The 26,839-nt window shown below is 36.0% G+C and overlaps 1 protein-coding gene across 2 annotated transcripts in view; it reads left to right on the top strand.

Annotated features, from left to right (window-relative positions):
* ADK (adenosine kinase) overlaps positions 1-26,839 on the top strand; it is a 272,472-nt gene that overhangs the window by 46,876 nt on the left and 198,757 nt on the right. For both annotated transcript variants that reach the window (XM_082286036.1, XM_082286037.1), the window contains exon 4: positions 23,912-23,990. In XM_082286036.1, the coding sequence (XP_082142162.1) occupies positions 23,912-23,990 (79 nt within the window). The remainder of the gene's footprint in view (positions 1-23,911; positions 23,991-26,839) is intronic.

The raw sequence follows: 26,839 nt of genomic DNA, 5'->3' as shown, positions 1-26,839 counted from the left end.
GGGTTGGAGGAGGTGGAGAGAAGAATGAGGGTGAGAAGGTACTGTGAAGGGACTTCAAGAACATGACAGAGAAGTAAGGCTGTTGGTATAGCAAATACAGAATATGCATTGTTAAGAAACCAGGCTTCTTTATTAGAAGCAGTTTTACCTTCAGCAGGTATATTAAGAGTCTATTTCTTGGATATGCTTATTACTTGCTGAAATCAGAAGCTGTTTGCTTGCTCCATCTGCACCTGAAAGACCTTAGTTTGTTTATGCTACATCCATCTTAGATATGAGAGTAGCTAGCTTTTTTTTTTTTTTTTTTTTTTTTTCCCCTTTTTTAAAATTTCTTTTTGTTGTCAGACAACCTGTTCCAAAGACTCTGTTTTAACAGGCATAGATTTCAGTCTTCTTCTTCTGGTGCAATTATTTCATATGATTAATGTTAATTTTTCTCCTTTCTGTCTCAACACATCATCTCTTACTGTGTTTATTTTACTTGCTGTTGTAGATGTTAGCCCTATCTAGCACAGACATAGGCAATCTCACCTTAAACTTTTGAGGTAACAGTAAGTGTGTAGTCATAGGAAGTAATGCTATGTATCTTGAATTCTCTGAGGAAGACAGTTCTCTTCCTGGAGCTCTGATCAAGAACAGGGTTGGGGTAAGGCAGAATGGAATTAGACTGTGAGGAGCTGGCTTGAAGTGTTGACAGGCTATTTCTGAGGGAAATCTGGGAGAAAATTCAGAGGCTTAGGGACATGGTGTAGTACTGTTGGGTCTAAATGGAGACGCTTGGGGCCAGGAGGGGTGCAAGAGAAGATGCAAGGAATCGCTGCTGGAAGCTGAAGCGCAGGAGTTTAGAGGAAGTTGACCAGCTTTGGAGCTTCATATTTTGGAGCTTCGTATGAAAGTTTTTTATGACAGTGATAAGTGGTATCGACACAGGTATCGATCTTATACTTGGAGTGTCTGTTGGGCTGAAGGTTGTACTTACTTGAAGCAGGTGATCTATGTATAGATGTTTCAGGTGGTAGAAGTTGAAAAGACATGCAAAGTATTAGACTAAATATGTCTAGGACATTATCTAAAAGGATTATGAATTAATGGACCCATTTCTCTTCCATTGAGGGTTAAGAAGAGATTTAATTCTAGTTGAAAATCCCCTTTGTTATGTTTAAGTACTTTAATGGAATATGTAACTCTTCCCACTTGATACAAGCAAATGGATCCTGTTTTGTTTTGTTTTTAATTTCCGCTTGGCTGAAGCTTTAAAAAATTGCTTAGCATTGAAAAGGACCTAAAACGCTTAAAAGTAAGTGAAGATCTTGGTCAGTGACAATCTTATTCCATGCACACAGCACTGTAAGTTGGATAACTCCTTTTAGTGTGACATATTTTTGTTTCTTCATCTCTTGAGTACCTGAAGATGATGTGTTTCAGAAAGAAAAAATGAGAAAATTACCTTTGCATTCTTCTTTGTATCACTCTTCCTGGGACAAACTGAGATCATCTGCAAGATCAAATACCTGCAGAAATCTGTGTTCTTTTAATTGAGTCTGAAGTCTTCTGTGGATGTTTATTGGACAGTGTCATGTCTCTGTGAGGTATTAATGAAATTTGTTTAATGTATTTTATGATTTCATTGATCGTGCTTTATTTCACTTTTTTTTTTGTAGGGTCACTATAAAATAATATGTCACTTAACAGTGGGGAAAAAAGCTGGCATTATTCACCTCTCTAGGTCTTACCAAATTCTACTTGTTTTACTCTAGGCTCAGAAATGACCAGGCCATACAAAAAAGTGTCATTAACTGGAATGAAATTTCTGAATCACTGTAGCTAGGTGTGTGATTCCAGATACACTTCAGTTTTTCAGGTTTTTTCTTGATTATTTGGTCTGCATGTGGAAGAGTCATTATGTTCTATTGTGTGACTGCTGCTATGCTGTCCAGCTTCTGTATGAAATAATGAAGCAGAATGATCCCTTTTTTGAAGGAGTATGAAATCCTAGGTACATTCTCACATGGAGTTCTCATGTTCAGTGTGTCATAGGTCTGTCTCACTTAAATTCTTCTTACTAGAGATTCATTTTCTCAGTGTAATGAAGTAACACATCACAAACTCATGTTTTAGTCAGTGTGACTGTGAATATAGATAGGGTGTTCAACAACCGAGATGTAGTAGTGACATATGTCTTTTTTAAAATTTATAATGTACAGTAATCATGATAGATTTTGTAAAACAGATATTGTTTGACAGCATCCAATTTCATTTCATAAATAAAGACAATTCTTTAAAGATAACTTCTGTCCAGGCCTCATGTTTTAGGGTTCAGTATCTTTGTAGTGGAAATTCATGAATCTTCACTGATTGTTAGAAGTCCCTTCACCAACTTTTTTTCAGTTATCCATTTATTTCAACTTTCCCAACTATCATTTCTTTTTTTCTTTTTTCCGATCTCTTATGTAAAAGCAGTCAGAACTCAGGGTTACACCTTAGTGCCCTCTGTCACCTCTTGTGTCTTGGGATACTATTCAAACACTCGATCTTGTAAGAATCATTAATAGGTGCATTTGAAGGAGGATGAAATTCAACTGGCCTTTTGTACTGCTCCTCTGAATTTTTTTGGGTAATATATCCTGGTTTTCTTCATCTGTTCTCCATATACCAGTTGTGTTAAATCTGTAAGATGGCTTTCATTTGTTACCTTGTTGTTCCATTCTTTCTGAAAGAAGGAATTGCTGGAGTTGTGGTGTTTTAGTTGTGCTGTGGCTGGTCCTGTCTGGGGGAGCTCTGTCTTTCACTGTGGGGATACACATGCACAAGTAAAAGAGGAGGGTGGAAATCTTGGCATTCTCCCAGGAACAGCTTGCCTCCTCTGTCTTAAAAACTTCAGCATTAGAGATGTTGTCCCAGACTTGACAACAGCCTTGATAGGGAGAAAATGCAGACTTTTGGAGAGTGGTTTTTAATATAAAAGAGAAGCTAACCAAGATCAAACCAATCTGGAAGTTTAAGGCATGCAAACTGATCTAAGATGAAGCATGCTGAAATTGGTAAGCTGGTTGGATGAAGGAATGAAAATCCTGCAAGCAGTACCTCAAAAATTACAAAACAAATTATTTTTCCTTGTTAAGTCCTTAATAAACTGAGGAAAGAGAGGGCATATGCAGATGTTAAATTTTGCATTAAACCCCCAAAGATGCAATGAGAGGGAACAGAGTAGGGAAATTTCTCATATTACATCATGACTTGTCTCGGAGTACTTGGCGTTATTTAAAACAACTTAGTTGAATTGGATGAACTTTGATCCTAATGAAGAACATTTGATTGAATTAAGTACAGGCTTCAGCTGGTGTTTATCTTGAAGAATAGTTTTCAAGTGTTACATGTGTATCTAAACAATCTAAAATTAGTGTATTTAGTGTATTATATGCTGATATGCAAATTTCTGTTAGCCAAGGTGTATGTTTACTGCTTTCCAAATTGTGCTTGATGTTTCAATTCCTCTTAGCAAAAAGAAGAATTCATTCGGACTTGCTTATTCTTCCTGCTCTTTCATGTGCAAATGTGGGTTTGGAATGAGGCAGTATAGGCTTGGTCTTCAAGGATGCAAAGTAGTGTCAGCTTAATCCTTTCTGGTGCTAATACAGTAGAAGTCATGTGCTCCAAGTACCATGCCTCGGGGGCAGATACTCTGCTATAACCTTACCTCCTCTGTGTGTTTTGCAGTGGAAAGGTGAGATTATAGCTGTTTTGGGGAGATGAGAGGAAGTATTGCGATTTTCTGATGTATAATGCTACCTATAGGTTACTACAGCTCTGGAAATCAGACCTGGAATGCCACTTTTGTTTGTTAGTTTAAGTAGACTGTAGGTTATCTAAGTCAGTGTTAATACATAAATGAAGGATGCTTAATTAGGCTGACTCACTGGAATTATGTATAGGAATACCAGTTAAGAAGATGGATGTTATGTGTAATCCTGAAAAGACAGCAGGGAATTATCCTTTGAGGAAAAGACCTTTAGCTGATCTGGATGCTGTCTGGATAGATTGAACTAAAGTGTTCTGTAGGTATCTTGATGTTAGTGTCTAGTTTGGATTTCCTCTTCTTCTGTATTGAACTTTTCATCTGTCCACACCTATTTCACTTGACTTCCCATTGTAGAGTGATCTGTGGTCATATAAACTGAATTCTTTTTAGACAAAACAAAAAAGAAAGAATGTTCCAGAAGCATGCCTTATCTGCCTCAGCTGCTGTGAAGTTGGGCTCTGAGAGCAGGCAAGAGATAGTCTGACAGCTGCCCTGAAATGCTCGTACAGTGCATGCCTATTCCTAAAGCCAGCTAATTGTCTGGCTCCAACATGGCTCCATATATAGGAGCTTGAAATGAGTTTTAGACCTAGGACTTCTTACAGCAATGCACTACTGTCCACGAGCTATCTGCATGCTTATGTTGGCATTGTTTAACCTTTCAAATGTGGGGCTGCTGCTGCTGAGCTCATAGCTGTTAATGCATTGGAAGCTTTTATCTTATTTGAAGAATAAATAAGTGAAAACATGGTGAAGAGTTCACACTGTTCTTGGAAAAGAATAACCACCAACGTTGTATTTAAAGGAAAGACAGAAATCAAGACTGGACTGGAATGCGTGTACTGGCTGTTATAAATGCTTGTTTGTTAGCTTAGGGATGCTTTCATACAGTTAGGATTTTACTAAAGGTTTGCCCTTCATGAGCTGGATCTGGAGTAGTAATAGTTGGTTGTTCCTCTTTTACAGTTCAAGTTAAGTTCTACATTTAGGCTTAGCACAAACTGTTTTAATAGAGACTTTAATATCACTGCAGGATTTTTTGGTATCATTTATATTTTTAATTTCATTTGCAATACTTAGAGTAATTGCTGCTTGAAAAGTCAATTAGGTAAAAGAAAATTCACAGATAAATAGCAATAGAACATGGAAAAAATTGTTGGGAGTAGCAAAAGAAAGAAAAGGAATAGTTGTGTGTTTGTACCACCCAAGTTGTGAGTGAAATAAGCAGCATTGTTCAGGAGTTGCCACCCTCTGACTCTTGACACACATGCGAGAAAGTGGTGTGAGTTTTGACAGAAGGGAGGAGGAAGTTATTAGATGATGCATCTACTGTCCTCTCTGAGATTTACTTTTTAATTTCATTTTCTTGTTGTTTGCTTTGAAGCCTGTTAAATCATCTTCACTTTTCTTGAACTGACAGACTACTAAGCTCTTTCTTTGGGATTGGTTTTGTTACTTCTGTTTCGAAGTTAGTCTTGAGCAGCTAGACTGAGGCCTGATTCTCTAAAGTATAGGATTTGAGTTTTTTTGATGACTATTCCTCAACCTGTAATGGTTTTGGGTTTTTTATATGCCTACCAGATTTTGAGTTATCAGCTGGAACTTCTGGTGAGTATCGTTACTGTATCACTGGTGAGTGAGAGATAAAACAGTTCTATTCTTAAACTTCTGGAAAAAGTACCAATGTGTCTCAAATTGTCGGTAGACCAGGCATGAAAAAAATGACCTACTTCTGTGGATGAGAGAAGCTTGATAGTACAGACAGTACATTTGGATCACTGTGGTGAAGAGCAGCACTTTGACCTTTTATGTGCTGCCTGTGTGTTAAATTTCAAAGGTTGGGAGGTAGAGGCATGTGTCTTGTTGGTTTGTTTGGGGTTTTTTTCTTAAACTTTATAGCTGAGTGTTCTTAATTTGTTAGAATTCCTATCATAGTCATGGTGTGGTCGTTGTAAAATTCATTTGTTAGCCTTTCAGAGGAAGGATGTGCATGCTTATTGTAAATTACATGCATCAAATTGATTTGAAATTGGACCATTAGTTACATTGATTTAAAGTGCCAGAAAATTGATCTAAATTTCATAATTTAAGAATGGAACTAGTTTCTCTTACTTACATGAGGATGATTTATTTAGAGACCAACTGGAGCATGAGTACTTGTATAATAAAGTAGATAACGGAGTGACAGTAGTGCTGGGAAAGAAATAAAAGGGCTATCAGAGTTTGTTCAGGGAATAATTTCATTGTAACCTATTAAAAATCAAACATACCTGAATATTTCCATAGTTCTTGTTAAATTGTGTTTCCACATACCATCACATTTTTAACAATTGCATTTCTTTCTTTTTTTAGTATGCTTTGAAGATGTGGTTGGCAAGCATTATGTCTGTTTAATAAAACCTTCAAAATAAAAGGCTTTTCCAGTTGTAATAAGTGAGAATGATATGGTAGCATATTAGATTCGTAAGATGTTGATTAGGAAAATTAGGAAGGTAAGTATACTGGAAAGTTTGAAAAGGTGTCAGATACTGAAATTACCCCAAGAAGCAACAGTTGGGGGAAGTGTGTGAAAGTAAAATTTGAACTCTCTTTTTGTTTCTAAACCATTACACCTGGTGGCAATATTCTGGTAATAAGATGTTAATCCTGTGCGTAGTTTGTGGAGCCAGCAAATGCAGTTAGGCCACGTGGAAATATACACTGTGTTTGAATCAAACACAGTGAAATAGCACAAACTTGCAGTCTTCAAGCAACCTAAATAGCAGATTACCCAATGTAGGTGACTTTGGCAAATACTCTAATATTATAGAAAAATTTTAACCACTTGAGACAGTTAATTCTGTTACCTTGGATTAATTAATTAATTAATTAATGACAAGCATATTCATTCATTCATTCATTCATTCATTCCTGTAAGTTGTGACCTCTGATCCACAGGGTTCTCTTAAACTTTAAATGTTTTTTTGTGCAACTGAATTTGAATATCTTGGTATTGAGCTTTCTCTTATTTGTCTTAGATTCTTAATGCTGCCAAGCATAGACCTGGGTTTGAGAAGGTGCCCTTTGTTACAGAGGGCTCAAGCCGTAGTTAGTGCTGTGCCTTACTGAAGCCAGAGGTTTCCTAGGGCTGGGCTACCTGGCATCCTCTGTTAATGGTTGTGGAAATGTGCAAGGGGAGCCTGAGAACCAACTATTTCTGCTAAGTATTTTCTTGATCCTGAAGGGTACTGGTGATGCACATGCTTTCAATTAGCTTCGTATCAGTTTCATCATTCTGGTGTTCGATTTTGCCAAAGTCATGTTTTTGACATAGGCTAATTCATTATTATCTTACACAAAAACCTGATTTTTTGATTGTTCAGTGTGAATGGATTTGCTGAAAGTTCTCATAAGTGTGTAAAAAACTAAATCAGAACATTATGATCAAATGCGGTTATTCCTGTTGAGTTTCACTATGGTCTTAACACCTTGCATATGCAGAGAGCGGCACTGGTGCTAAGCTGCATGAGTAAATAATGTGTATAATTAGATTACCTGTTAGCCTATAAAAATATTTAGGAGGGACCAGTACAGAATTTGACAGCCGGGGCGGGGAATCTTCTAAGAAGGGCATTTTGTACCTTATTGTGTTCAGGTTATTGACGTTAAGTACATTGATTCAGGGGATTCAGTAATATGTGTGTGTTGTCAGACAAGTTATGGCAGTTCTAAACCTGAAACAGTTTTTGAAAAAGATCAAGAGGCACTTATTTTGACTTTTCCAAGCAAAGTTCAGCAGATACAATGAAAGAAATTTATAAAGCAAGTGAAAATGGGAGGCAAAATAGTAGATATAGAGATTGAATTTAGTCCCAATAATGAACAAATGCTGTAATTATTGATTATAATAGGCAAGTAGGTCAGTTAGGTTAATGTGTGCTTAAATTTGATGTTTGTTTAAGATTCTTTGAGAAAGATGGCAAGTATTTAGATAAAAATAGTGGAAAGATGTTTTAATTTTGGTAGTGAATGAAGCAAGCATTGGGAGAGGGGATGGAGAGGACCAATGACTGTTCTTACAGCTTTTTGACTCTTCTTTTGTTGTTAACTTACAATAAAAAGTGTTAAGGTCTTATCTCTTAAAGTATTATTTTTACTTTTATCTGTGAACTTGCTTACTGGCTGTTTCACTTTTCTTGCTTGGTATTCATTTAAGTACATGTGAAAATTATTTTAAAACCCTCGTATTTCTTCTGGTTGCTAAATTTGTTAACGGCCAAGAAGGTAAAAATTACTTCAAGATTTTGTTTATAAATTTGTTTATAAAATTTGTTTATATTATAGTAAATGAATCTTTAAAAAAATTGCATTCTAACTTGCATTGTGAGTAGTGCCATTAGTAATGAACATCATAGGGGGACCTAACAATGTATGAATTATTCACTGGTAGATTATTATATCTTTGTTGTTAGCATGCAAGATAATGAACATAATTACTGTGGCAGTGTACTCAGGGGAATGTGCAGTTCTTCTCTCTGTCTAGACTGGAGTTACCATCCAATGGAGTTTTAAGCAAATAGGGATGAGGTCTGGTAGCTGAGTTGTTTCTGCTTATTTCTCTCTGCTGCTTTAATAAATGCATATGCTTTGTACACTTTAACCTTAAAGATGTTTTGGGTTTTTTTGGGTAGGTTTTGGTTTGTTTTTAATTTTTGAGAGTAATAATCATCCTTCTGTTCTCAGTCTGGCAATACTGTGTATTGACTGAAAGGATTTGATGTTTAATTGTAGCAGTTTTGTAGATGTACCCTCTTCTGTTAGAATGGTCTATTATAGTAAATTAGTATGAACAGTCTAATTGCTTAGGAAATCCAGGGTAATAGGTTAATCAGCAATTTAACTTTCTTTAAAAGACTTAGCTTGTTATGATTTACGTGTCTTGAAGAACTCTGCAGGCGTTAGTTTGTACGCTCTCTAATCTGTGAGGATGTCCACCTGATCTTAAGCTTTCTGGATAAACCAAGTACTTCTACTTTCTGTTTTATATTATGATAACATAAATTATCTGTAATAAGCCATCCTAATTAATGTTGGTAAATCTAGAGCTCTGCTCCAATTACACACTAATCAATTATACACTAATTGAATTCTACTTAGCTTGATACAGTGCATCATTAATCAGGTTCAGATTTAATACAACAGATTTACTGTATTAACCAAAAAATTGGTGCATTCATGTAGGGAGAAATAAAGGAAGTCACTAGGCCAAACAGTGTACATAAATACTTTCTTATCAATAATGTGTTGCAGAAGATTTAATTTTTCCTAAGGGAAGTCTAACTGAAACTAGTTCTTTGTGAACAGATTATTGTTAGTAGCTGAAACCACTGATAATGTAATAGATTTAAGCAGATCATGGTGCTTGTTCTGAATGTTATACCTAATTATCTAATACAGGCAGTTGCCTCACTTCTAATGTTATTTAAATGATTAGTTATAAATTAAATGTGTAAATTCTGCTCAGACTTTTAAAGGCTTTACCCATATATAACTCTTCATAGAAGTTTAACCTATCTGCTCCCCTTACCAGTGAGACAGACATGTGCAAAGAGCAGTCTGCACACACTCTTTTCTCTCTCCTTGTGCAGGGCCTAGGAATGACTAAAATCTGCCAACTGGAGACTCTCTAAAAGTTTGAGTTGCAGGGTTGCAGCTACCTTGAAAAGTAAAGAGTTCACGCAGAGCTAATATGGTTTCCGAAAGGGCTCCCTTAGAAAGACATTAACCAGACAAATAGAAAATTTTTCCAAATAGAAACGACAGCCCAGCCAACAAAACAAGGTCTGCAGATGAGGTCACTTAAAAAGCTCTGTGCCTCTCAGAAACAGTTGAAGGGAAATAAGGGAGTTGAACAGGTATTTCATAAAATAAAATACAAGCTAGAAATTAAATTGAGTAATAAATAAAGTTAAATTTTCTTACTCAGAGGCTCAGAGGACAGTATGATAAGTTCTCAGGTATCTTTGCTGGAGAAAAAAGCAGGAAGACAATTAGGTTGGGAAAAATATTTTGGAAACCATTACTCGAAAACAGGAATAAAAGAACACATGGATAATGGTTGCTATCCTCAGGCCTGCTGTTATGGATAACCTGCATGTTTGCAGAGAAAGGGATTTGAAAAAATACTTTTTTGTGATTCTGCCTGTTCAGGAACAAAAAAAATCATGACCAGGACTTATTTTCTTTTGCTATAATAAGCTCTTGGTTTGTCCATGTTCAAGATTTCTGCTGATAACATGCATATATTAAATTCCTAAATCCAGATGGCTTGCAGTAAGGGCTTGGGAAAATACAGTCATTTGTCTTCTAAAAACGTAATTTGAGGTTTGTATGTGATGCCTTGATTGTCATTGCCATTGCTGTTGTATTCCTGTCCTAAAAGTTTAAAGCATATTAAAATAATCATGTGTTCAGATGAGCAGCAGCTTCAGTTCATTTTTTCCAGGAGATTTTTGGGTCAGCCTTTTAGAGCTCTTCAATTTACTAAGACTTGATTTAGCTTAATAATCTTTGCCAGCCAAGCTTGATTTCTCTGTTGTAGGATCTAAAACTGAAAAAAGGTGGTAAGAAAAGGTCTTTGAAACCTCTCTGAATATTAAATACTTCATGTGTTCAGGATGTGTCTTTGTCTGGCGATATCTTAAATTTTCATTTTGTGGATATACTTGTTCTTTCTACAAGTTAAGTTAACAAATACATGGTTAGTATCCATTCCAATAACAATGTGATAGTTGTATATGAGACACAAGGGTTTACTTTTGGGAGTATTTTTAGTGTGGATGTGCCTACTCATTACCTCTGAAGGTGATTTAAAGTAATTTGCCTTGTTTTACATTAAAACTGTCCATCCACATTTATACAGGTAGTTATTGCCTTCTCCACTAAGGTGGCAGTAGCTGTCAGTGGTACGATTGTCTTAAGTTCTTTAGTCTTGATAACAAGTGGGTATCTGCATGCCAGTGGTCTTGACAATATGATCATACACTATTTTTTATGTACAACTGTTTGGAGCACAATATGAAATGGAAGGTGATTCTGAAATGACAGGATGTCCTTGTGCATAGAGCATCATGCACTGTGGAAGATGGGATATGTGAATATGAATGAAAAGAGAGAGAATGAAAAGTGTACAGGTTCCTGTACAGCAGAAATGAAGAATTTCCTGGAAGACTGATTTCTGGTCTTCTGTATAACTGTTCTAATTTTCACACACGATTCTTTTTTCTTTTCCAAGTGTTTGACTTGTGATCTAAATATATGCACACATACATACAGTGGGTTTTATATATATATGCACATACACATAGCTCTTGTAATTGGGGGTTTTTAATTTTTGGTATTACTTTCGCTTTTATTGTTATTATCGTGTGAGTTAAAAGTCAGTGAAGTGATTTTTGAAGACTGAATTGGCTACCTCTGTATCAACTTCTTAGATATTATTGAAGGATAGCATATTTCACTGTTGTTTTGTTACTAGAAGGCAGGCTTTAAACACAACTTGCATTTGGCTCTGTTTTGACAATAGTAGTTAATAATGTATGGTTTTTGTTAAAGCACTGTTGAAAAAATATCTTATTGAGCTATTTGTGGTGTTTTTTTAAAAGATGTTTAAGATTTCACATTCAGTTTAACTGATCACAGATGAAACTGTAAATTAATACCTCATGAGTTTCACTGACTGCAGGGCATTGTTTGTGATTCAAAGCTGCTTTGTTTCTACTCGCTAGGAAAAGACCCTGTTCAAGCAAACAAATTAGAGTTCACTGTGATATCAAACTACTTATTAAAACTTAAGACTCTGGTTTTGAATTTATTATTTGACTGTGACTTTTATTATAACCTCTTAAGAACATATTTTTAAAAGCCTAGATTTTTAAGGATTTGAATAAAATTTAAAATTGGTTTAATTGTTGGCTTTAATTCACCTTGGTTGAAATTTTGTACTTCAAGGATTATATGGCATAATGTTGTAAATTACATCAGTTCAGCTTGGTTTTTGATCTTTCCATTGCTACTGACTTGTATATAGTTGTGATACAAATAATGACTCTGTTGTAGAAAATCTTCAGTCATTCTTGGCTAGAGAGAGTTAGGATAAATATATTTGTTTTTTCAGTGTCCTTTTTCTTTGTATTCTCTAATGTCAGAAAACATTTGTAGGGAGGCTTTTATATTTTTACTATTTTTACAGAATTAATTAATAAACTTTGGAGAGGGAAATAGTTTTGAACCATTCAAGACATTGCCATAGCTAAGTCAGAAGTTTCTGCTAGAAAAAGACTTTGCCTGTGAACAGAGTAGCATATTCAAGGTTACAGGGGAGTCACCCACCATCTGTAGATAGTGAAACTGTCTTTAAACTCTCTACTCAATAATGCTCTCTGTGGATTATCTCACAAGCCCACCAAAAACTACATTTGAAATGTGTTTGAATTGGGTACTATTGCTGTACATGGCAAACACCGGCCAGCCTTGGACATAAGGGCAAATGTGTTTTTACAAGCGGTTCAGCCACACTAACATTAGTGTAATACACCCAAGTATTCTCAATAATAAAGCTGTGTGCAATGGTGACCAAGGCTGCTTAAAACTGCAGAAGTGAATCATGTTCCTCTGCTTGATTCTATGTAATAACATTGTTACGGTCACATCTAGTCATTTCAAAGGCTTAATTACTAGTCTTTGAGACTCGACGGGAGGACTGTGAAGTATAGGAAGCATTACACATACTTGTGTTGAAGAGTCATTATTCAGCTGTAGATACTGTTTCTAGACATTTCTTTTCTCAATTAAACTCAGATTTTTTCAATCTTTCCTTAAGAATTGATTTGTGAAGGAAACGTTATTATCAAATCAGTGGTAACTGTGAGACAGTTAATTACCAGGTAGTTACGCACAGGTGTTTTGTTTCAGCAGCTTTCCAGACAAAGAAATTAACTTTCGCTGGTGCGTAGCTTCTGAGTTCCCGTGTGGGATTTTCTGTGTCCAGAAGTGGGCCCATGTGAGCCTCATGAGGTTCAGCAAGACCCAATGCAAGCAAGGTCCTGCACCTGGATCAGGGCAAACCCTGGTATCTATACAGGCTAGGGCATGAAGAGGCTGAGAGCAGCCCTGCCAAGGATGGCTTGGGGTCATGAGCAGATAGAACACTGAACGTGAGCCAGCCATGGTGGGCACACAGCCCAGGAAGCCAGGAGCATCCTGGGCTGCATCAAAAGCAACGTGGCCAGCAGGTCAAGGGACGGGATTGTGCTCTGATTCTCTGCCCTTCTGAGACCTCACCTGGAGTGCTGCATCCAGTTCTGGGGTCCTCAGCCCAGGAAAGAAATGGACCTGTTGGAAGGGGTCAAGAGAAGGACCACGTCCTTAATCTATTCAAGGTGAGGTTGGACAGGGCTCTGAGCAACCTGATCTAGTTAAAGATGTCCCTGCTTATTGCAGGGGGCTTAAACTAGTTGACCTTTAAAGGTTTTTTCCTACCTCAGCTAGTCTATGATTTCACGGTCGATAATGTATTTCTGTATTTATTTCATAAAGAGATATTAATTTTTTTGCAGGCGTAAGGGTAAGAAGGTAAGTTTCTTCCTCCTTCATTGCAGCCTTTTTGGGAGTGGAGGAAAATTTTTTAATGCACGTCTTCTGTGACAAAATGCTGTCTTTTCAGAAATACTGTTCAGCAAAAGAGCTGGTGGGATTCTGTGCAACTTAACAGCTGACCATAAGCTTCCTAATAAGAGCATGAGGAGTAACACAGGGTGTCACCAAACACATTTTGTTAGTGTTGTAGTGGCAGGGTGCACGCAGACAGGGGAAGTCAAAATTACTTTTTTCAGAGGAAAACTCAGTGTTGTCTTATTTGTGTCAAATATTTGTATTTTTCCTTTCGGTCTGTGAATTGTTGTTCTGCTGTGAAATTAGCCTTTTTAATGTTTGGAACATTGATTTTTCAAATGATTTATGCAGTACCCTTGTAGCTTTTCTGTAACTTGTGATTTTTTTTCTTGTTCTGTTAGGTTGGTGCCCCTCTGCCTTGCCCTGCCCTTCCCAGTTCATTGCATATGCTAATTTCCCCCCGCCCCCACCAAAAGGTGACCCTCTGAGATTGTGCCTATGGAGTGAAGAGATGGACTGAATTGTCATAGGCTGTGGGATGAGTTATTTTTAGCTGCTGGCATTTCAGGCTGGAACACTTCATTCTGTCGTGCTTGTTAATGAGTCATCTGGAGAAAATGGGCTTGCTTTCGGAGAGGGTCTGTAGCAAATAATAATAGGCTAATCTCTGCAGGAGATACTCTGTCAAGTAACTAAAACTTCAGCTAGAAAATATGTTGAAATGGAGACTAATTTCCCTGTAAGAATAAACATGCACTCACTATTATTATTATTATTATTATTGTATTATCATGTATGTGAAAATCTCAAAAACTGGAAATTTACAAAGAGCCTTGTAGGTATAATAGGGAAACATTTTTGAGGAAGAAGGTTAATTGAAACAGTCACCTTTTAGAGATAGAGAGGAAAATATAGTTGCTTCCTAATTCAGAACATCATACACTTTCTAAAATTTGGATGTATTACCTAGTTCTAGAGGAATCTCTTGAAAAGATTCCTAAGTAGAGGAGTGCTATATAATGCTTACGCTTTTGAGAGAACCCCAAATTCATTAATTTTATGTATTATTTTTAAGGATTAAGCAGTATCTTTGCTTTGCTCCCCACTGAAGACTATATTTAATTTTTTAAAAATTTTCTGTGTGCAATTTGTAGTCTCTCCTTCAACCTCTTCCCTCAAGGTTTGAAGGTTTCATGTTGATATAGCATGGGAGCCTTTGTTTTGGAGATGAAAATATCAGCAATCAAGTAAAAAACCTAATGTAAGAGTAACTAATCAGAGCTGTTGATCTGATTGCTTTGTTTTTGTATTACTGAAATTCCAGACTTTAGTAGTGTAGATGATTCATTTGTTTAAAAAAAAGCAAATATTTAGGGTGAACTGTTGAAAGGATAAAAAAGACTCCCAAGCCCTATTCTAGAAGGGAAATGATTTTAAGAATAGCTTGAGTATCATGTCTTTTTGTCACCTTTGGTACTTCTAATGCCACTTACCATCTGTTTGGTTATTTTGTTTTGTTTACACATCTTCCTCTTGTAAAGCATATTACACGTCTGAAGACTCCTCTCTTTTTTAGTGGCAAAAGGATGTTTCCTTTAGAGCTAATAATTTTTACTCTCCATTGATTGTTTAGTTGTTTGGGTTTCCTCTTGATTTGTAAATGGAGTACTGAGAGAAAAGAGAATGCTTTATCTTACCTTATTGAGATAAATATTTTTGCATTATTAGCAGGTGTTGACCCTTCAGTGTATATTGTTTAACTCCTCTTTTCATATTGCTGTGGTCACTCTACAAAGTGCTTTAAACCAATCCAGTGTAATGATCCTGATATTACCAGTGTGTGCTGCTCCTCATTAACCCCCAAGGCTTGGATTGGGTTAGTCAAGATAAATTATTTTACATTTTAGAAATTTGTCAAATACCTACATTGTGAACAGCAGTGTTGCGGTCAAAACACTTGAAAAACCTATAAAAAAACTTGTGTAAGTATCAGAGTCAGTTACTGCAGTAGCATGGAAGTTTTTTCCAACTATCAGTAGGTGACTGTCTAAATGTATATTGAAGACAGGGCTATACCGAGAAACAGGGAAGATAACTAAACAGGAAAAATCTCTTGGCATTTACCGATGGTTGTGCTCAGAGCAGGGTTTTCTGCACTCATTATTTGTTCATGAGGAAAATTATTACAGTTCACTGCATGTTAATAGGAGCTTAGAGTGGATGCTTACTGTCTTCTTGGTCTACTTTTATCTCCTGATCTATTTTTAATGTTTTCCTTGTTTAGATGTGCCAACTGGCTACTAATTTAAAGAATTTAAAATAGCACAAGGGTTGAAGAAATAGAGGTGTTTTAGCAGTGTAGTTGCATTGACATGAACCATTCGTGTTATTGTAATGCAAAAAAAATTGGTTTAGATTGTGGTTAACAACTGTCACCATTATTTTGGACTTCGTGTTAATAGAGAATATTACTTAGATTAAATGTGTCTTGATCCGAGTGATGCATGGAAACAGTTTATAATTTGGTTTTGAAACAGCTCTGCAAAACTTTCTAGTATCTTATTGGCTCTGAATCAGAACCCAAACTTTGCACCTAACACATTTTTTACAATTTTTATGTATTTACAAATAAAAGTACAAACTGTAAAATTTCTGTAGTAAAACATACAACATTTCTGTCTGCCGTGTGTGAGTGGGCCTATGGATTTGGGGGGGGGCGGGAAGTTGTCAGTTCTTAACAGTTTAATATGATTTGTACTGCAGCTTTAGATAATGCAAAGATATGGTCTAAGGTCTCTTGATGACTAAATACTCTTAATATTAAAATATTCTTGGCAAATATTTTATTAAGTTAAACAAATTTTCACTTTGATGTGAGCTGGAGTAAGTTGATGCTTGTGAAACAGCAGTTTCAATTAGTATTCACTAAAGGTTTATTGACAGTTAACACCTGATCTCTACTGTGCCAAGTAGGAAACATCTCTTGCAGTCTCTTTTATTTGTTCCATAGTTAGGATTATGGTCTCTAATTTGCTTTTAATTTTGTAAATCTAGTCTTACTTTTGAAATCAGTTAGTCTTATTTTTGTTCCTGCATGTTTGTTGTAGATCAAAGATACTGATGTTAAAAGGATTAAGTTCACTACATTGTAATATGATAAACAACTTGCCCTTTCACTGTTTAGTTAGCAAGTAGATTTGGTCATGAGAAATTTACTGGTAGGTCTCATAAAGCACATATTCTTCCCATGCTACTTCCCAGAAGCAAACAGAAAATGACTGTTTTTTTAGAAGTAGTATTCTTGTACACAAGCTGCCAGATGTATACTGGGAACATCAGGAGCAAGTGTAAATGTTGTAAAATGCTGTAATGCTGCTGAGAAATAACAAAGGAAATGACCTTGTTCCTTAGTGCTCCAGAGCAGACTTTGGTGCATCCAAGGATGAAGAAGGTAAATGCTACATTCTTTTCCCTGCCTGCAATGTCTTTTGATCCTTATTGGCTATGCAGAAGGGCAGAGAGTTGTTTCTGCCTACAGTGTCTTGCAACAAACGCTATGATGAAAATCCCTAGATGTATCTACAAAATATTTAAGTGTTGGCTGTTGTTTTGGAAGATCTTCTTTCAAAAAGACAGTGGGAGGAAAGCATGCAGTTGTAGTGAATTACTGAACTGATAGAAATTCTTTGTAATAGTGTTCCTGATTACTGTCCTTATATGAAACTTCTTAAAATATTTTTAATAGAAATTTAATAGATGGAGGGATGTCATAGTAATTATATATTATACACACATTTTAAGGTTTGAGAAGGTGCTCTGTGGATCTCTAGTGTATGTATTTGTAGTGTTTAGAGACAGAATCAGAAATGTGATCTTTTAATAATCTAGTGGTATACGGTGGGGGGGTTGTGGAGTTTGTTTGTTTGTCTGTTTTCATTTTCCTACACGATTGTAGAATATGAACAGAAAAACTTGCCTTGTGGCTGGTACTTCTGAGTGTAATCATGTATATTTTTGAGATAATGTGGAGGAAGATAGCCAGGTAATCTGGAAAGAGGGGGGCTTTTCAAGAACACTTGCATAAATTTGCCCCTGCTGAAAAAAAACTTGGAGAAATTTCTTTAAATCATGATCTTAAGAGCTGATGTTTTAACCTTACATACGAATGACTGTTACTTCTTCCATCTTGTTTCAATATGCCTAAATGCAAACACATGTGGAAAATGTTCTTTTGGCTTTTATCAAACTGACATTTAAGTGCATTTTTTTCAACCTCGCTAACATTTGTGGTAAAATATTTCAAAGCTATGAATCTTGCAATTTGCCTATGAATTTTTTTCTTCTTTCATATATTAACATTTGGTACTCATAATCCTAACCTGGTTGGAATTACTGGCTTTTTTCATTTGGTGTTTGTTTGGATGAGGTGATTAGGAAAATACTTCATGTGAAATTCTAGTTTGCAGCAGCAAATGCTTCCATGAAGAGTCACCGTTCTGTGAACTTTAGTAAATAAAGGAGAAAAATACGATGATCTGGTCTATTCAATTGTGGCAGTCATATTCCTAACAAGTTTAGCTTTCTGTTGTGTTGTATGTTTGTGGTGCTAACCTGTCTGCAATACTTCCTTCTTAGCATGCTTCGTTCTCCCCCTTTACTCCCCTACCCATTCCCAAGCTCTTTAATTCTGTGCCAAGCTAATAAGAAGAACTAGCTCTGCATAAAGTCAGTCATTGCCAAGCAGCTGTTATAAAGTTTTCTCATGTACCTCTGTGATTGTACCTCATTTCAAAAGGGGATTTTTGCTCTTTCAGTTCAATTTTAAGTAAGAGCAACCAATTCTATCTGTATCTCAATCTTAATTCGTTGCATCTCAAAGAGTAGGGATGAAATTTTTAATATATATAACTATCCTTTTTAGAGTTTGAACTTTGAACACTGAGTTGTAAATTTAGGTAGAGAAATTAGGTACACTCTTCAGAGTTAAAAAATATGAATTGCTTTTCTTTTTACCCACAGAATTTGCTCTAAAATATTCTCCCTCCTACTTCTGTTTAAAAATGATACTCTCTGATTTAATTACCATGTTTGATTCTCAAGACTAGACCTTTTCCTTAAATGTAAATTAGATTTTACTTAGGATTAAATTATGAGGGCTTCAGCTTGCCTGCTAACATTGACCAGGGAAGGTTGTCTTTCAACAACATGTGCCCCATCTGCCTGGCGGTGTGGCTGCCTGCATTGTTCTGGCATTGGCCCAGCCTGTGATGAAACTGAGAATGTGACAGATGACAGGCTTGTCCAGATGTATGCATAACTACTTCTGCCATGCCCTGCAAAACAATCAGGATGCAGGTTTGGCATTATTTAGTTGTTTGTGTTGGTTTATTCCTTGAGGGTTTCCTTAAAAATTGAAATAATATTTGGTGGTGTTTTTGTAGTTTTACTGAGCTTTTAGTATTATTAAAACAGGTTGTAAAATATGATGCTCGCTCTCTTATATACTTTTTTCTTTAATTTATGGAGTGATTTCATAGGCAGTTGGACACAGGTTACTTAATTTGAAGATTTAAGTAGATTTTTCAGAAATGCAATTTAAAGGATCAAACATCTAACTGTCAGCGTTTTAGTCTGGTTCTCCTCACAGCTGAACATGTAAAGCTATTGCCATGTCTTAATAGGACTGCTTCTTGCCAGTAAAAATAAGTATCTGGCAAAGGTGTCAGAATCACCATTAATTATGGTTTTTAATTAAAATCTAATTAAAATTCATCCAGTACCTTAAAAACATACCAAATCCTTGTTTACCTCCCTCTCTAGAGGTATCAACAATGGCTGCATCCCCAGCCCCAACATACCTTCAAAGAAAAGGAGTTATAGACTTATGTGCAGCTTGCAACATTTTACTGATTATTTAAGAGGTTTCCATCCTAGTGGTCTTGAAGATTTTTGTAACACCAAACCAAATATACAATCCACTGAAAATACTTTATTATTGTTATACAAAATAACCTGATTTTTGTCTTACATTCAGGCTGTCATTATCTGGTTATCTGGCATTCAAAAGGGCAAAAATTATTTTTCTCTCCTCTCTAGCTGCTTTTGACAGGTGATTTTATTTATGTGTAGCTCCTGCTGATGTGTGCTATTGAGTACATCTTAGGTAATAAGCAGATATATCAAAAGATATCCAGGGCAACACACCCTGCTGAAAAACAAGAGATTACTTTTCTCTATTTCTTGCAGATAAGTAGTTTCTGACATATGCATCAGGAGTGTTTTTTCTTCTCTATGTAAGACAGTTAAATGCTGGTATTCTGTGGCCATTTTACTCTTTAAAAAGGGGGTTTTTTTTGTAGTTTAATATAAATTACGTCATAAAACTTAACGGCATTACTTGAATTGCTTTAATTTTACTTAGTGTAGCTGCACTGCCTTACGTTGTCTGCTTTTGTTGTAGGCAATGTTTTATGTGCTTACTTTTCTTGTCAGTTTGATTTTGGAACCGTGGTGAGCCATACATGAATGTATCTGTTGCTGTGTAACAAGAAGATAGTCCCAGCTCCAAAACCCTCAGATTCTGTGTATAAAGCAAGTTACGAGAGACGAGTATTGATCCACGAGAGGATTGCCAGTTATTAGGCTGGAGAATATCCTTGGGAAATCACACAGCCTTGCTGATGACTTTTTTTTGACATTATGGTGAAAGATAGTTTGAAGGAAGATTTACAGTACTTTTGCTAATAGTCACAGAAAATTCTAGTAACTGGACATTGGATGATATCATGGGTTAGTGAGAGAAAAGCTATTTTTGTTGACAGCTTTGTGCCCAGAGGCTGTTGTAAATCTGAAAGTACCGAATGAAGGATGGTGTGTTCAGTGCATAACACTTTGCAGGGCCTTGCAAATGCAGAGAAGTGGCTTCTGCTTGCAGTGACTGAAAAGGGACTATGAGAGAGCTGGGGCGAGAGGCAAGAGCTGGTCGGAGGGGTAGCTGACACAGATGATCTTTGCAGGTGTTTGAGGGGATATTACAGTGAGTGCAGTTTTCTCTACAGTACAGTAAATCATGCTTTTTAAGAGGTGCTATGAGAAGGAATAGTGTAAGGTTTACACATAGATTAGTAATAGCACACAGAGAAAGTGGCTAGTGATGCTCGGGTTGTGAATGGTCTGAGAGGCAAACGGGGCTGAAATTGTCAGCAGTGATATTTACTAGGGGGAAATTCTAACAGCTGTCTCCAGTTTGAGGTAATGGTATGGCATATGTAAGAAGAATCTATGCCTTCTAAAAAGAAGCCTCCACCTCCTGTAATGCATGGAGGTGTATTTGGTTTAAAAAAAAAAAGGTGGAAAGATTATATTCTCATTCTTGTTTGTGTTCTTTTGTATAATAGCTTCTTCTACTACCACCTAATATTTTTTATTAATTCTGTCAAAAGTGAGGCTACTGAACAGCGTCGCCTTTCAGTATCAAGTTTAATTAGGAGTATATTCTCTTCTGAAAAAGGGAAAAAAAAGCAACTGACAGAAGTGTTATTGGCTTTACTGTGTCTGAGCAAAACATTAACATACCCTCTTTGGTCAGTGCTAGAGGTGATTGGCAGTATCACAGCTGAAAGCATATGCTGCTGCAAATGCAAACTTATTTTTGTTAAAATACGCTTTAATGTGGTGGACAAATTCATGGTACTAAAAATAGGGGCCCCTTTATATGGTACCGATTGTGGGATTTATTATTCTGTTATTTAAGGTAGTGGTATGTTGCTAGGTCAGGAAAAGGGTCATGGTTCTCAGATACAGAACAGCCTTAGACATACTCTGAAAAAACAACAACTGCAGAATGTGAAGCAAAAATAATATTCAGTCGTGCTCATAAGGTTCTAATTTTCTTGAATTATCCTAAGTGTGATAACAGCTCAGTTCTGAAGCACACACAGCAGCTCTGTTCAGCATTCCTGACCCTTGGAGCAGTTTCTATGGTTGAACTTCCTTCCTTCAAGTGGAGGGTTTTCTAAAAGCAAGCACCATGTTTCTGAGGCGTGCTGGAATGAGTCTTCTCTTTGCAGGTCAGGCAGACAGCACACAGTGACAAACTGTGTTCCCACGCTGCCTGTGCCATCTGCTGACATTGGGAAAAATGTCCATCTGACTGTTCAGCGTAAGATAAAAAGCTATCAGCATTCTGAATTTTGAGGTCATTCTTGATACAATCCAGGCTCTTGTGGATTAAAACAACAGAATTTATATTATCCTTCTGATTCGTCATGGAAAATGACCAGCAACATTTACTTTTCTTGCTGCTGTATGAACTTGTTATGTTTTATATAAGAGATATTTAGAGATGTTGAATTCACCATTTCAATTCAAAGGAGTTATGTCTTTTTGTGTTCAATCTGAAATAGTGTAACCATCGTTTGTCTTACTGTATTAAGTAATTGTAAAATAATTTGTTCAGATTATTTTATAGATTACATAGCTGTCAATTTGAAATTTTTATAATACAGATGGTATTTTATAGCAATTGTAATTTTTTTCCCTCCAAATTCAGATATTGACTATTTTATTCTTCATTTGAACTGCAAGATAACTATTTAAACACATACTTACCTAGACTAAGAGCTGTGTATGTAGGTGCTCAACTGAAGTGTTTATAATTTTAGTATACTATTAAGTAAAGTGGCCATGGAAACTTTCTGAAGTTCCTTTAGGTAAAAGAATTGAAATATCAACTTGCATGCTTATAGATATACAAGAATACAAAAATAACCATGTGACTTGCACAGTACATACTCAAATTGAGTTAAAAAGCAAAATGTAATTAAATTAAAGAAAAAATATTGCCAAAATACTTAATTGGTTCATGATGGTTTGTCTTTGCTTGAAAATCAATTGTTAAGAGACCTGTTGGGTTTTGTTATTTTTTTTCCCACTTTCAGCTACTTGCTATCATTTAAGGTTTCAATTGCTTGACATAGAATTGGTGGATAATTAGTAGTGTGGATAACTGTGAAAAGCATATATAGTAATTTAGTTCTTGATTTTTTCTAATTGTCTGCCCATTGGTAGTTCACTAGGGTAAGTAGCTCATTATTCAAACACTTTAAATGGAAAGTACCGTAGAAAGAAAAACGCTCTTATTAATAAGATGGTATTGAAAATAAAAACCTTTTAAACAAACAAGTCATTATTTGACAAATCTCTCCCGAAAGCTGTTGTTCACATAATATAAGAAGATTGGGGTTGTGAGGAGGAGAGAAAGGGTAGGGTTGGTAGAAACCACTCATCTTGCACTGTTACTGAATATAGATGTGTCACTCCTTAAAAAGATGCTAAACACAATGAAATATATTGGAATACTTCTAACTAGGCAAGGTTCATTTGTTGAAGGTAAAGTTAATAGGCATTAAAGGCAAATATATGCTATTAATTAAGGTCATTGAGGTAATTTTGAACCTCAGATTTGCAAACAAATTTTACAGTAAACATTTTGACTTCGTGGAGTACTTCCTTCTGAGTCTGACATCTTCTGAGGTTGCCAATCCTGCTGTTTAATCCACTCATTTTGAAGTGTGCGTGGAATTTAAAGGCATGATGCAGTATTTGTGCATAGCCTCCCTGCAGTCTCCGTAACTCCCTCATTCCAGTTCCCTCTTCTATAGCCTGTGAGTAGAGAGGAGACTGCTTCTTAAGTGGTTGTATCCTCTGATCAGAGATGTAACATATCTCCTAGACAATGAACAGTGCCTTACAGACACTGGTTCTTAACCAGAAGTTTTGATCTGAAATATGAGGGTAGATACTTCTGTTGAAAGTTTAAATATTTGTTTTAATATTCAAACCTAATATACTACTGAATGTTAACAGAGAATTCTATATTTTCATAGTGGTATGGCTTGAAGGATTTGAAAGTTCACCTGGAGACACTTACCTTTTCTGTTACCAAATTTTCTCACATACTACTAGATTTGTTCATCAAAGTTCTTCACCTGTCAAAATATACTATTTCATATGAAATATTAAAGTATAACACTATTGTTTGGGTTAATTTTGAACTAGGCACTAGATCTCCTCAATCTTCTCTCTTAAGCTGGAAACAGAATGTAAAATTTAATGAGGTGGAATAAGTATCAGAATATCTTAATTTATGTAGTTTTTCTTCAAGCATGTATTTTACCAATCTAGCAGTTCATTGCAGCCGAGCTTATGCTCCAGATAATTTTTTTTCCCCCTGATTGTTTACTCCACTTGCAACTTTAAGGTGAAGAATTCAATTTGATGTCATACTTTGTATTATGATTTGGACAAACTCTAAATAGATGCTTCCAGTTTGCATCATGTCTAACAGTGAATGTATGTGAATTTCTTGTTTTCAAATAATGTGATGTAATCTAATCTTCATGACTTGTTTTGGAAAATACATTGCAAAGTTTAACTTTCTTCTCTGTTTTTTCTTAACAGGTTCGAAGAACTTGTGAAAAAGTTCAAAGTAGAATATCATGCTGGTGGTTCCACTCAAAATTCTGTTAAAGTGGCCCAGGTTTGTTCTTCCTTAGCAAAGAATTATTGGTAATTTCAAGTGTTGTGTTTGAATCTGTTCTGTATTGTCTGTTTCATCTTCAGCACTGCAGAGTGGCTTCTTAAGATTCTGTTGCTCAGACTATGCTGATAGTGTTGTATGTGACTTGTTTTGAAGTTGTGCTCTTTCGTCTTTTCACACGTGTTCTGTTATAGCTACAGCTGCAGTGTACTAGGAGTAAAAAGCTTTGTCAAAGATGTGTGCTAGAAGGGGAGGAGGCGAGGACAAGGTCCCTAGCTGCAGTTAGGAATCCTACACTGAGAAAGGTCACAATGACAATGGTTAAACACTGAAGCTGTTGAATCTCTGTGCTTGGAGATTTTCATAACTTACCAGGATGAGTTCTTTGGTCAGGCAGATCTAAATTTGAGGCTGTCCCTGCTTTGACTGGTGAGTTGGACTGGAGACTTGCAGAGGTTCTGTCTAGCCTCCATTGTTCTGTGATTCTAACCACATTCATCCTGTAAGAACTTCAAAGTTTGTCCATAAAAGACTGAAATGTAAAACTTTCTTTTATACAAGAATGTTTCTGGCTATGGGTATGATGAACAACAGTAATAATGAATCTGGTTTCAGGTATATTAGGTTCTCTGTAACAAAAATATGCCTTTTGTCACAATACTTCCAAGCATATACCTATGTGCATGTTTTTTATATCATGAGAGATGTAAAAATTCTATTAAAAAATACACAAATGGTACTTAGAACCTTCTTGTTAATGATCCCAGCTTATTAACTTTGAGGCTCCCTATATAATTAAAACTGACTGCCAGATAGCATTAAATGCACATTTGGAAGAAATAAAGTTATAATCTAGTAAAGGTTGCCCCAACCAATAAAAAGGAAAAAAATCATTGTAGTAATTACTGCTCCTTTCTACAAAATAGTTGTTGCTTCTTTACTAAAGTTTTCATTTTCTGAACCCCCAAATGTCTTGAAAATATTTTGGATTAAAAAAAGAGGATTTGCATATGTTTTAATGTATACAGTGTTGTCATTCTGAAATGGTTATGTTTTTAAAATACAGTCAGCTTTCGGAGCTTGTTTAACCATGTGGTCAAGTCAATTTTTTTGCTTCTGATACTTTTGAAAAATCTCTTCACCAATGGAGCTCAAGTTATTGGAATCACTTTCCATCAGTTATCTATCAGTTATCACTGATAGATAACAGGTATCAGTTGCTTGACCTATGAGGATGGTGTAAAGGTGGTGCCTGTGTCATGACATCTGATTAGAGGTGAACTTTTTGGATGGACTTCTGCAACTCTTTATTAGTTCAGAGACATAGAATTCTGCTTCTGTTGCTGCATTTAGATTGGGGAGGTTTAGAAGCAAATGTGCCTGGTAGACTCAGAGTTTCTAAACTTTGAAGTGTTCAAAGAGCCCAGGATTTTATTTCCATCTCTCCTTGAAGTGACCTCTGTGGCATCAGCTAATTTGTTAGTAAACTATGTTTCATTCTTTTACTGTCATTAACCTATCAGTCCAGGTATTGTTCAATATTTATGCTATGAAGTACACAGAACCCATATAGAGTCAAGGAAACAGATGAAATTTAAATCAGTGAAATATAGGTATTTCTGTGTCAATACTCCTCTCTTACACTGATAAGTTTTTGTCAGTGAACTTTTCCTTTATCTTGGCTCAGAGTTGGGAGCCTCATTCAGCTCCAGTTGCCATCTGGAATTGTATTTGTCTCCAGAAGGTTTGTCATCTCCTAGTTTCTGTTTCAAATACGACTGAAACTTAAACAGTTGTGCATGAATAACATAACATCACTAAAAGACTTGAAAAAGAGAGATGAGAGAGAGGAAAGAAAGTGAATTCTGGAAGTCTTGAAAGAAGCTGTTATTCTGTAAGCTTTAGCAGAAGAAAAAAAATGTGAGTATAGAAAAAAAGTAGTTGAAATGTAAACCAAAAATTAAATTAAAAATTTTGGAAGAGTTTTTGCAGCAATATTCATTGGCTTATTGGAGAGAATAAGTGTGTAAGTAACCTTAGAGAGAGAAACTTAAATATATGTTTTAATTTGTTGAAAGTAATGGGAGAAAGTAAACGCTAATTCAGGAAGCTTGTCTGGTGACTGAGAAGTAAAGGACCAATAAATAAGTTCAGAGTGCCAAGGCAGCCACACTCAGAGTGAAAGTGGATTCTCTGCGAGAAGATGTGGGGAAGAAATCCTAAGAACGCAGCTCTTACTGATTTCTCAACATTATGAGAAAAGCTTGAAAAAGTATGCTATAAAATGACAGATAAAACCTAAAAGAGTTTGCTCCAGCTGTTGAAAATTGATGAGAAATAATGATGTGTTGAAGAAAGACATCCTTGGAAGCCTGACTACAGTGAAATACAACTGTCTGAGTAGAATGGTTGGAAATGAGCAAATGGCCTCTGAAGTTTGGCAAATTGTGTTTTTAAAAGTTGCGTTCTGAGTGGGAAGAGTATATTACTAAGGAGTGTATAGGGAAAGTGCAACTAAAAAGAAATCATTGGATTAAAAAAAGGAAGAATTTAGGAAGCGGTTGAAAAGTTTATGGAATTGTTTGTTTCAGATAGTTGTCTTCTTTAAGGATCAGAAAAGCAACACTGTGTTGAAACAAAAATACCCAAAGGCAAAATGGGTGGAGAAGCTTTAGAATAGATCAACGTGTTTAAAAAGGAAAAATGAACCTGTTGTATGCTTGCTTACATGGTATCTGGTGATCATCTGCTCATGGTGTATGAGCACATCATCATCTGCTACACGTGCTCATGTATTTTAGATAACTGCCTTTGTGCCTGCAAAGGTAGCATCATCTACTCAAGAAATG

The sequence above is a fragment of the Coloeus monedula genome (genome assembly GCF_965178545.1).
Source record: "Coloeus monedula genome assembly, chromosome: 8".
Taxonomy (NCBI): Eukaryota; Metazoa; Chordata; class Aves; order Passeriformes; family Corvidae; genus Coloeus; species Coloeus monedula.
The sequence above is the reverse complement of the archived record's forward strand: the minus strand, read 5'-3'. Positions and strand labels throughout refer to the sequence as shown.